This window comes from Triticum dicoccoides, chromosome 2B (assembly GCF_002162155.2).
Source record: "Triticum dicoccoides isolate Atlit2015 ecotype Zavitan chromosome 2B, WEW_v2.0, whole genome shotgun sequence".
Classification (NCBI taxonomy): Eukaryota; Viridiplantae; Streptophyta; class Magnoliopsida; order Poales; family Poaceae; genus Triticum; species Triticum dicoccoides.
The window spans coordinates 15,381,961-15,393,804 of record NC_041383.1 but is presented as its reverse complement, the minus strand read 5'-3'; the positions used below and the strand labels follow the sequence as shown (position 1 = coordinate 15,393,804).

At 46.9% G+C, this 11,844-nt stretch overlaps 2 protein-coding genes across 5 annotated transcripts; one reads left to right on the top strand and one right to left on the bottom strand.

Moving 5' to 3' along the window:
* The first annotated feature begins 277 nt into the window (after positions 1–277).
* Positions 278–2,037, top strand: LOC119361766 (UDP-glucose flavonoid 3-O-glucosyltransferase 7-like). Its single transcript, XM_037626913.1, has one exon. It carries the CDS (start codon positions 308–310, stop codon positions 1,769–1,771), a length of 1,464 nt encoding a protein of 487 aa, XP_037482810.1. The 5' UTR covers positions 278–307; the 3' UTR covers positions 1,772–2,037.
* Positions 2,038–4,486: 2,449 nt separating this feature from the next.
* LOC119361765 (G-type lectin S-receptor-like serine/threonine-protein kinase SD1-13) lies at positions 4,487–11,706 on the bottom strand. Of its 4 annotated transcripts, none has more exons than XM_037626912.1 (13): positions 11,578–11,706; positions 10,523–10,679; positions 10,159–10,414; positions 9,334–9,562; positions 9,101–9,251; positions 8,760–8,963; positions 7,910–8,017; positions 7,558–7,816; positions 6,401–6,635; positions 6,154–6,304; positions 5,846–6,043; positions 4,968–5,049; positions 4,487–4,868 (listed from the first exon to the last, which is right to left on the bottom strand). In XM_037626912.1, exons 2-12 carry the CDS (start codon positions 10,631–10,633, stop codon positions 5,017–5,019), a joined length of 1,935 nt encoding a protein of 644 aa, XP_037482809.1. In that variant the 5' UTR covers positions 10,634–10,679; positions 11,578–11,706; the 3' UTR covers positions 4,487–4,868; positions 4,968–5,016. The 4 variants fall into 4 exon arrangements, with proteins under 4 accessions (XP_037482809.1, XP_037482806.1, XP_037482805.1 ...); XM_037626909.1 differs by having other exon boundaries at positions 4,487–4,874; positions 11,583–11,706; XM_037626908.1 differs by having other exon boundaries at positions 4,487–4,874; positions 11,578–11,705.
* Positions 11,707–11,844: the final 138 nt, after the last annotated feature.

The following is an 11,844-nucleotide window of genomic DNA, read 5'->3' as shown; positions in this document are numbered from 1 at the left end:
CGACGGTAGATGCTATTAGCAAAGGTTTTCCTTTGGTGCAAAATGGGGACTTCATTGGCATCCAATATGTTTTGTCTTGCGAATCTGAGATAAAGTAGAATGCTCGGCAGCTGTTGTCGACTTTTACGGTAGTGGCGCATCGGCACATTGACATCGGCGTCCCTATTCAGCACGTACAACCTGTCTGGTGTGTGCCATTGTTCTACCTTTGCGCTTTGCACTTTGCTCCAGCTCTGGTCCTCAAATCCTTGAGCCTGTACGTATAAGACAGGCCCGCACGGCCAGCGTCTGGCGTGGGAAGGCGGTCATGGCGCCTGCGGAGGACGGCCAGCAGCCGCTGCACATGCTCTTCTTCCCCTACCTCATCCCCGGCCACCTCATCCCGATGGCCGACATGGCCGCGCTCTTCGCGGCCCGCGGCGTCCGGTGCACCATTCTCACCACCCCGGTGCAAGCTTCCATCATCCGCTCCATCGTGGACCTCTCTTCCCCACCAATCGACGTCGCCGTCGTGCCTTTCCCTGACGTCGGTCTCTCGCCGGGCGCCCAGAGCGGCTCCCGTGGTGACCATGGCAAGCTCCAGCAGGCGGCGCGGCTGCTCCGGGAGCCCTTCCGGCAGTTCCTCGCCGACCACCACGTCGAGATCGACGCCGTGGTCTCCGATAGCTTCTTCCCCTGTTCGCTCGACGTCGCGGCCGAATTTGGCGTCCCGCGGCTCGCGTTCCTCGGCACCAGCATGTTCGCCCGCTGCTGCGCCGAAAGCATGCTGCGCAACCACAACCCCGACGATGACGACGACGACGAGGGTGATCCTGACGCCGTCTTCCCCGTGCCCGGGCTGCCGCACCGCGTGGAGCTGAGGCGGAGCCAGATGATGAGGCGCCCGGACCAGTTGGCGTTCGTCAAGGGCATCTACGCCGCGGACCAGAAAAGCTACGGCGAGCTGGTCAACAGCTTCCACGAGCTCGAGCCGGGCTACGTGGAGCACTACAGCACGACGCTCCGCCGCCGCGCGTGGCTCGTCGGGCCGGTCGCGCTAGCCAGCGGCAGCAAGGACGAGGCGTCTAGAGGCACCGACGCGCTCTCGCCGGACGCGGACGGCTGCATCCACTGGCTCGACGCCAAGCCGGCCAGATCGGTAGTCTTCGTCGCCTTCGGCACGCTAGCCAGCTTCTCGCCTGAGCAGCTCCGGGAGCTCGCCCGCGGCCTCGACCTCTCCGGGAAGAACTTCGTGTGGGTCATCTCCGCCGCCGACGCAGCATCGTTGGACATATGGATGCCGGAAGGCTTCCCGAGGGCTTCCCGTGGTTACATCATCCGTGGCTGGGCGCCGCAGGTGCTCATCCTAAACCACCCAGCGGTCGGCGGCTTCGTGACGCACTGCGGGTGGAACTCGACGCTGGAGGCGGTGAGCGCCGGCGTGCCGATGGTGACGTGGCTGCGCCACGCCGACCAGTTCTTCAACGAGAAGCTGGTCGCGGACGTGCTCGAGGTCGGCGTCAGCGTCGGCGCCCAGGACTACGGGTCGTCCGCGGAGACCCATCGGCTGATCGGCGCCGAGGTGATCGCCGGTGTTGTAAGGACATTGATGGGGGTCCAAGGCGACGCGATGCGAAGCAGGGCGAGGGACCTCGGCCTAAAAGCGAGGAGCGCGGTGGAGAAGGGTGGATCGTCGTACGGTGATGCTGGACAGCTGGCGGACGAGCTCATGGCTCGCCGGAGTCGGCAACCGGTGGAGTGTGATTCGATGGCCGCACCATCAAAATCTTAGTTCCAATAAACGCACCGTGAACCGCTAGCCAAAATGCAATGGTGGAACGCACCAAGGATAGCAGGTTGACGTGCCATCCCATGCATGCTCAAAACGAAATGCCTAGTGTTTTTTTCCTTTTAAGAAAACTTTATTTTTCCGTGTTAACAATTTAACATGATATCGAAATACTTTTGTGAGACTAGTGGATTTCGCGTGTGGTGGAGAGCAGCGCCGGAGGCCGAGACGAGACGCCGGGGCTGGTTCCAGTGTCCTTGACGCATCTCCAACAGGCGCGGCGTAATTAGACAAGCGTGCATGATGTACAAAGCATTTTTTGATCCTAAAATTTAACCGGTCCTCTCACAATTGCAAATTGAGTTTGCAAAATTTCAAAAGCTCTCTTCATATATTTTCTAGCCGCCGCCTGAGCATTGTGGAAATCTAGATTTTTCTTACCTTCCGATTTTTTCAACGGCTTCACAAATGTTTGCTACTTTGGATAGATGCCATCTGTAAGATAGTAGCCATAGTTGTATGTATGACTATTTACTACAAACTGCACCGGTGGCAATTTACCATTTGTAATCTTATTATGAGTGGTGACCGATTAACAACGTTGATGTCATTCAAAGATTCAGGCATTAGAAAAAAGCATGCCAAATCCAAGTCTCTTGATCGGCCACTGCTTCAAGGATTATAATGGAACCCTTCTTTTGGCCGTGGAATTGCCCATGTCATGCCTTAGGACAGTTCTTTCAACTCCAATGTATGCAATCTATTGAGCCAAGCATACCTGGGAACCCGCGAGCTTTGTTCATCTCCAAAAGCCTTGCGGCATCTTCAGCATTGGGAGATCTCAAATACTCTGGGCCAAACACTTGCACAATTTCGACTGCGAAGCGCTTGACACACATGATGACTTGACTCTCACCCATGGCCAAGTGGTCATCAACTAGATCAGCCGGAATGTCGTATACCAACATACGCAAAGCGGCTGACACCTTCTGAAAGGTGTTATGCCCGAGTTCTTCGGCGGCATTCCTCCTTTGCTGAAAAAACCAATCATGGCTTGCCAGTTTCTCTGCAATACGCCTGAACAACTCGTTGCTCATCCTAAACCGGCGCCGGAAGTACGACTTGGGGTATGTTGGGATTCTCCATAAAATAATGCCTCATCAATCTATTGTCGGCATCGATCTTGTCCAAATTTTCTGCCGACCCATAATCAAACCACTGTGCTTCGGTTTTTTATTGATGTGCATAGCGAGGATCATTGCAAGGTCCTCCTCCTCTTCAATATTAAATTGTTCTTCGGAAGAGTTATATGACGAACTCATCTACAATGTTGAATTCAAACTAGTCTATAAAAACTACAAACAACATGCACCAAATTCATGTAAAAAATATGAAGTTGAAGCAATACATACCTTGCAAGCGTTTTTTCGAACACCTTGTGGGTGTCGAGTGGCAGTGGGCGGCCGGGTCCTGTTCGTCGGACGAATGGCGTGCGCGAGGGGCGGCGGCGACTAGAGGGAGACGGAAGAAGCGGCGGCGGCGCGAGGGAGGATAGGCCGAGGAAGCGCCGTCGGGTCGCCGGAGCAAATGGAGTGGTGCGGGTGGCGGCGCGAACGCCTGGATTGGTAGTAGGTGGAAGTCATATGGCGCGGGCGCTCGTGTGTGCAGTGCGCGGAAGCGGGCGCACGAAATAAGCGGCGCGCGATGCCGTTTCGCCCCGTGCGCTGAACCACTTATGCCGCGCGCGCGTTTTTTGTGCCTCCGCTGGAGCGCTCGAAACGGCTGCGCACACGCAATAAACTGTATTTTTCCAGCGCGACGCTTATTTCGCGCGGCTGTTGGAGATGCTCTAACGCCGGAGACGAGGAGGCCGTTACCGGTGGAGGAGCCTTAGAGGGTTGAGATGTTCGGGTGATCTTTTGTTCATCTCCATGTAAACATTGTGACTGTTGAATAAAGCTTGCCGAAATTTGTCTTGAAAAGAATGCTTACAGATTGACTAGCTCGGTCGTGGTGGACTGGTTTCAGCTGTCAGCACTCGCGCGGGGTCATCCTTTGTTGTCCAAAAAAAAGCACTCGCGCGGGCGACAGGCGAGCCATGGCTTTTGTCAAAAAAAAAAAAAAGAGGAAGATATTCTGCTTTGAAACCCGGAAGGGAGATGTACCAGAAAACAGAGGATGTACTCTGCCTTGAAACTCTGAACAGAGGATCTACTCTGCTTTCAACAGGCTTGTGACCCTTCTGCCCCGGTCAAGTTGGAGCCGGCTAACCTGTAGGTAGCCCTGTGGGTGTCCGCCCAGACCAGACCAGACGTGTTGGCCGGCGGCGGCTGCGCAGGTGGTCGGCTCGCCTGTCCTGCCGTCACTACATCTATCCCCTGTATTCAAACCTTCATTTAGTCTGCGTGACAACGATTTGTCACCAGCTGCATATATAAGCTTTAGGAGCCATTCAGATGATGTGAAATCCTATGTGTAAAACCACAATTTTGATTTTACGCAAGTATCCACACTCCCCCTAGCCTGATTGTACGCATCTACTTCCTCTGTTCACTTTTATAAGACCTTCAAGATATTTCAGACAATGTACAAAACAGCCCATTTTGACCTGTCTGAAATGACTTACAAAAGTGAACGGAGGGAGTAGTTCTTTTGCCTACAAGTTTGGCAAGGCATTTTTGTAACTGAAAAGAAGCACTCCTGGCATCAGACTTCGCATGAAACAAATATATCCAAGTGAATTTATCTTACTAATCATCCATAGAACTGACACAATACTTTTATCGTCCGACATACTCGGGTGCAGGACCCTTAAATACAAATTCCATATGTGACTTTGATACATGAGTAGAAATGGGGAAAGCAAATCCTTCGCTAGTTGGGGTGCTACACCCAAACAGAAGAATCTGTCATGCTACATGGTGGCAATTTATTCAAAAACTAAAGTGACCGGACGACCTGAGAAGAAGGATGAACAGGGTGCCTGTGCCACACCTCCTTGCTTGCACTGGTGCTTATCGATACTAACATCTGGAGCCGCTGAGTGCAATGGATGGCGTCCGGCTTCATAGCTACCATGCTAAATTTGTTTCTTCAACGTCTGATCCTTCAAAGCAAGATAATAAACAGGTGGATTTAAACAAAATACTAGAACTGTTAACCAGTTAACACTCTTTAAAGATTTATAAAAGGGGTATACCAGGAAGACAGAAGCAATTGATACTGTTGCAACCTCTTTTGATTGTAATCTACAGCCCCTCCTGGATGTCGTCGCTTGATAGCTGGAATGAACCAGATTGCTGGTTAGATTTTCCTTGATTTAAAATCTCTCGGGTGCTTTAAAGCTGTTGCTTTCAACATGGACACGATCTCCAAAAATTAAGTTGATTAGCAATTTAGTTCGTATTAGACTTATACATTTCAACGGAACTATACATAAAGTATATAATGTAAACATTCTACAAGATATCAGTGGTCAAAGTTTCAGAGTTGACTTTGCATTTCAAAAGATAACAGTGGTCAAAGTTTAACCCGAGAACAACAGCTTTTTGAGAACCATTGGGAGCAAATACTTTCTTTTTACTTCAGTAGTTGATGCAACAAAGAGTGGATTCACTTTCAAAAGTTCTTCATTGTTGCACATAAAAGGTGAATGCTACAAAATCATTTAGACTGATTGTGTGCATCGAAATGATGCAAATGCCGGAGGTTTCAACCTCCTTTTCTAAAAATAAAAATCATTTTGACCTTTTTGCAGATGAGTTCTAGCATTACATACAAGGGGTCAGATGCAAACTACAAAGTCTAGTAACTCCATTGAGCAGTACACTAGTTACACTAGTTATAGTATACTGAAGAAAATTTTGTTCAGAAGGAATTGTAGTTACGAAGTGTCATACAAGGTAGGCATTAAGCACATAGCTTAGTCCTAGCTGCTAGGTTGCTACTTCCAATACGAACCAGTATTTGGGACAAATTATATCATTCTTAGCTTAGCATACGACATAAGGACACTAAATACATTATATGCTACGCAATACAGTGGTGTTATCATACATGCGCTACAAGTGATGTTACCTCGTTGCGAATGTACGAATTCATACTTTCCACCCCTTGAAGCATATCTATAATTTTCTTCATTGTAGGCCGTTTTGACCGGTCATCATTCACGCAGATTAGACCTATTTGAATGTATCTTTCGATTTGTTGGCAGTCTATTTCTAGTGTTGTATATCCTGGTTCCTTTTGCAGCTTATTTCTCCATTTTTGCATTTCCTGTGAAATTGAACACAAATTGGGGATATGTTACTGTACAAAATGGTAATGTCATATAGCCTTTATGCAGATGGACTTTAGTCTCAAAAGTTCAAACTGATTTGTCTTACCTGTTTGATGAAGTCTTTGGAAGACTTTCTAATATCATATGGGTAGTCCCTATGCCCTGTTATTATCTCCATGATTATCACACCCAAACTGAATATGTCTGCCATTGGTGTGATTGTACCTCGTAGCTGGTATTCTAGTGACATGTAACCTCTGCAGCGTAAAAATGAGCTGTTAAGAGAAAAGAAGAGAGAACACAGCCTGCCAATTACTGAAATGCCATAAATAATAAGAATGTGCTTCACTTACAATGTTCCAGTAGCAGCTGCAGTATTTATAGTTTGTTTTGGATCAAACAGTCTTGAAAGACCGAAGTCTGTAATTTTTGGTACAAAATCCTCATCAAGCAATATGTTCGCTGGTTTTAGGTCTAGGTGAATAATGGGAACATTAGATCCCTCGTGAAGGTACCGTAGTCCAATGGAAATTCCCTCAATTATTTTGCAACGTGTCTGCCAATCAAGGGCAGAAGGCGCATCTGCAACTACATAAATAAAAGAAGACCATTCAATAGATGTTGTCTCAAGTCTATATTTGTTGCGCTACGAATGGAAGGACTCCACATCCTATGAACAGAATTTTTATTAACGAGAGGGATTAGTACACAGTTCGCAACAGTGCTAAATCGCTAGCGGTTTTATGTTTTTGCGCGGTGAGCGTGCTGAACCACTAGCGACTGTTGGAATTTCCCCACAGGATCGATCACATCAAACTGCACGAACACACGTGCACAAAAAGCTGATAGCCAAAAGGCCCTTGTCGTGCCCTTGCGTCTCCTCTTTCTTGATTTTCTGGTTTTCTCTATTGTTACAAAAACTCACGCGACCTGGTGTATATATATACACACGGCCTCACGCACGAGCTAGCTATCCGACTCGTGCAGGACTTCCAATACGGACACACCTAATCTAACCGGACTAGTACAAGGAAAGCTAGCACAAGCTGACCATCAATCCTAATCCGGTCTCAACTACTACTACTATACTAGGACACGACTAGGTCATGGCACACAAGCCATCACACTGACGCACACTTTCCTAATTACCGGCTGCGATGATTGCAATTAAGCTAAGCCTACTTACACAGAACTAGAAGTACCAAACTCAAACACAACCTAGTACTTCAAAACTACCATATGTTTGGATTATTTCCACAGCGACTTGATAGATGTAGTTTACACGAGGACCAGGCAGCGGCCGGCAGCAGCGCTAATCGCTGTTGACCGGATGCGTCCGCGGACCTTTGAGGAGGATTTGAGGAGGCTGGCTATAGATGCTCTTCATACGTTCCTCTTTTCACCGCATATTTGAAATTGGCATTTGGATGTCATGGGGCACACTGCCCCCAATGCACCACTCCTATTAAACATAGAGCAACAAAAACTATTCCATATTTAAAGGCCATACCTGTAATGTACTTGTCAAGACTTCCATTAGGCATATATTCCAAGCAAAGCAAACGTTCGATGTTTAGAGCAGGAACGAATTTTCCTTCATAAGGAATAAGCAGATGTTGTGTATCATAGCAGTAGTCCAACAATCGCACTACATTTGGGTGCTTCAGTGTCATAAGAAGATCAACCTCATTCTCAAATTGCTTCTGTGATTTTGGTGTTGACTGCACAAGCTTCTTCACTGCAACCAGTTCCCCGTTTTGTAGCAGTCCCTGTTTAAAGTCTCTTGTTTATGTGGATATTGATTTACATGTCAAAGTTTGGTTACATATCTAATGGAAAAAACACTCTTTAACCTTATATACCTTATATACCACACCAAAACCACCTCTACCAAGTATTCTGTCCTCCGAGAAGTTGGCTGTAATATCTTTCAAATGTTGTAATGACACTTGGTGTGGCTTGGATCCTGTCTGCAACAAATAAAAACTCCTTTGATTAATAAGAGATTGCATTTATACCATTTTACATTAGTACTATGTGTTATTAACATTAAGATTATATCAAACAATGAATATAAAAATTATTACTATATGTTAGATGATACTATGGATAATAAATGTAGTATATGTGTTGTCTTAATGCATGGGCATGAAGCACCGCCCTCCTAGTGACGTCAAAGGTGCGGGGTGCCTCGTGCAGGCTAGCTAGAGATGCAAGAGAGCCTTGCCACAATCTGTGAGATCTAGGTAGTGTGAGCTGAAGGGGCGCGACACTTCAAATCTGTCGTGTGGTTAGGGACATAGAAATTGAGGAGAGATTAGGCATTGGACTTGAGAGTTCAAATCCCACATTTTTGTAACCATTCATCATCGTAAGCTTATTTTATCACCTCTTAGTTTCCCTCAGAAATTTCCACTAACTAAATGGGGAAATACAGTTATCTCTGAAATTCATAAACATAGTTCTCCTTAGATACCAAACTGGGGTTAAGGATAAATCGGCACATCCTATGTCTAATCCCAATACAACTTCCTCCTCTAAACTCCAATACTCCATCTTAGTTTATGCGATTGGAAACAAGATTTATATTTGATTGGTAAATAATTAAGAAAGTTTTTCATTTTGTAATTTTTTTAAAAGGGTTACCCTCTCTACAAGTTCATTTATGAAATCGCGGAGTACATATAAATTCACAACATTCATCGTGCATACCTGCACAATTAGGTATGACATTACTGTGATATTGGCTTCTAGTTCCTCCAGTTCACGAACAATATCGTTCATGGAAGGCCTTTTGTTTCGGTCCGAGTCGACACACCTTAACGCAATCTCAACACAAGTCCTCACTCGTAGGATGTCCTCCTGGATTGAATACCTCATCAATGCCTGCAACCTTTTCGTCCAGTTTTCAGTTACCTGCATGCAAATTACACATAAAACTCCCTACAAAGATACTACATTGTTTGCAGTGCAAAAAGAATTAAGCAAACACGTATATACGATGTGAAAGAGACCTAGGTATGTTCATGGTAAACAGAAAGGAGTTTTCTTACAAGCTCAATAAACTGTTCGGGGGACATTTCAGCACAAAGGAAGGAGTTCTTATCCCCAGCCAACATTTTTATAATTATGATGCCCAAACTGAACACGTCAAACTTCTTTGATATGTAGCCATTGTCAACGTACTCCGGTGGCATGAACCCACTGCATTGATATGGTTAATTGGTAAAATACAAGGAAACCTCTGGTCAAAAGCCTTGTCTTAGAGCATGATCCAACAACTTACAGTGTTCCATTGCGCATCTCCGTTTGATGTGTTTTTGTTGAAGCAACAATTCTTGACAAACCAAGATCTGCAATCTTGGGGGTCATACTTCTATCCAGCAAAATATTACTAGGCTTTAAGTTCAGATGGAAAATAGGTTTTCCCTGCGAGCTGTGAAGGTAATTTATTCCCTCACAAGTCCCTTTAATAATCTTGTAACATGTGGGCCACTCAAGCGCACAAGCTTCACCTGCGATTAGTAGCAAAGGATGTGTATAAAATAAGTTATTGAATCATTCATCTTGATAGGCAAACTAATATACGTAGGCAATTGTCGACCATGTATATTTGAAGATAAGGGGGCACTTCCATTGATTATTTGAGCGATATCAAGATGAAACAACTCCAAAAGAGTTGAATTCCCACTGCATATTGTTGGAGTTGTGTCGAATATTGTGTACAAGGTAGGTTACAGTTGGACTTGTAGTTGTATTGTGTTTACAAAGGATGTGGAGTCGTGTCCTAGTAGGACACTAGTATCCTAGGCCTCTCATATATAGCGGGGGTAGACACACGATGTAATCTATGCCAACATAATAGCACGGACACGCGGGGGAGCCGGCGGCATATGCCGGCGCCCGGGCGGCCAGGGTGCGGTATTGTGACGGTGTCATGGGGAGGAGCGCCCGTAGTCAATGCCCCGGGGATGTAGCCATATCGGTGAACCTCGTTAACAAATCTCGGTGTCGTGCTTGTGTGATTGCTTGGTCCTCGGTAGATCGACGGAGCGCCTCAGATTTATTCTAACACATATAAGATACTTATATGCACACTAATATATGTTACCTTGAATGTATTTATGGAGGCTTCCGCCCTGCATATATTCGTAACAGAGCACCCGCTCCATACTTGTCGCGAAGACAAGCTCCCCATTATGTTCCACGTATTTATGCCGAGTCTCGTAGCAGTAGCCAATTAGCCGCACAACATTTTGGTGGCGTATGTTACCGAGGTTACGAAACTCGCTGTAGAGCTGCTTATCATCGAGTCCCTGCAGTGGATGGAGCTTCTTCACGGCAATTTCTTCCCCTTGATAGGTCGCCTGATAAAGTCAACCACTTGTTATGGCACAGATTGTGATTAGAGATATGACAAGTACTCATCAATGTGAGAAGCACAGATTGAAGATATAAGAATTAGTAGATCATACCGTGTAAACATCTCCATATTCACCGCTGCCGACTTTCTGTTCCTCTGCAAAGTTGTTTGTTATATCTTCGATATCATGTAGCTTAAAATCCATGCTGCGGCTATCTCCCATCCAGCAGGCTTACTGGAGAATCTTCTGCTTCTTCTTGTTCTTCTTCCTGAGAAACCAAAATTATAATGGGATCAACGACTGCTGCGGCACCTAGAAACAAACAGGAAGGATTGAAACTACGTCATCATGTCCATATAGTTTCGGCGTCAGTCAATTTCCACGCGAATCCCCAAGGGTGAGACCGTGCCGTATATGCGGACAACGCGACTGGACGCGGCGTCACCGATGGGTAGGGGGTCTTTCAGATATGATTGCTGCTCGGATTGGATGGAGCCCAAGAATGAGACGAAGACGTCGCGGCCGGCCAGGGAGCCACTGGCGAGGGCTCGGACAGGAAAAATAATCAGAGGTATGTTGCTGGGGAAGAAGAAGCAGAGGAAGAAGACGGTTGCTGAACCTTTGGATCAAGATCCGATGGTGGAGAGCGATTTGATCTGAAGCAAAAAAGTTCAGACGATTGTGTAACAGTCAGCCCCTATGGTTTAAGACATACGAAGTAGTGTATCACCTTGCGTGATTGACAAACTGCCTGCAGCACCTAGAAACAAGGAAGATTGAAACTATGCCATCGCAAAAAGGTAGTGCAAAGTGTAACAGATCTGACAAGAGAAACAGATGGAATTAGTAGAGCTAGAGCAGACCAGCAGATGCACGTCGGCGCAGCTCCGGCCTGCCACATCTTTGTAGCCATCCATGCGTCCCTCAACCTTTCCGTGCTGCCTAGCCTGTTGCAGCTCGGTCAACGGAGGCGGATATGGATCTACTCCGATTCGAGATGGAGATGCCTGTTGCTGCCCAGTCAACGGAGGTGGATATGGATCTACTCCGATTCGAGATGTAGATCGAGAGGAACGCTGGTGCTGCTCGGTGGGAAAGAAGATGGACCACTGGCACCAGAGAGAGCAGCGAACAATTAAGCAAGATGGCGTAGGAGTAGCACGGACCTGACCTGGAGAAGAAGGAGCGAAGGGAAGGCGAAGACGGAGCAGAGTTGTTGGCTCCTCTCCTCTGGGCGGCGAAGATGACAAGGAGGATCCCACCCGCCCAGCACCAGCAGCAGAGCTAGCAACCTTTTGCTGGTTGACTTGACTTGACCCCACCGAATGGAGCGTGTCTGCAGCTAAACGCGTTGCTGGTTGCAATGTAGCTAATGTAGCCAAGTGTATTTACTTAGAGAGGTCTACTGGAACTTGTCTCCTTCCCCTTCTCTC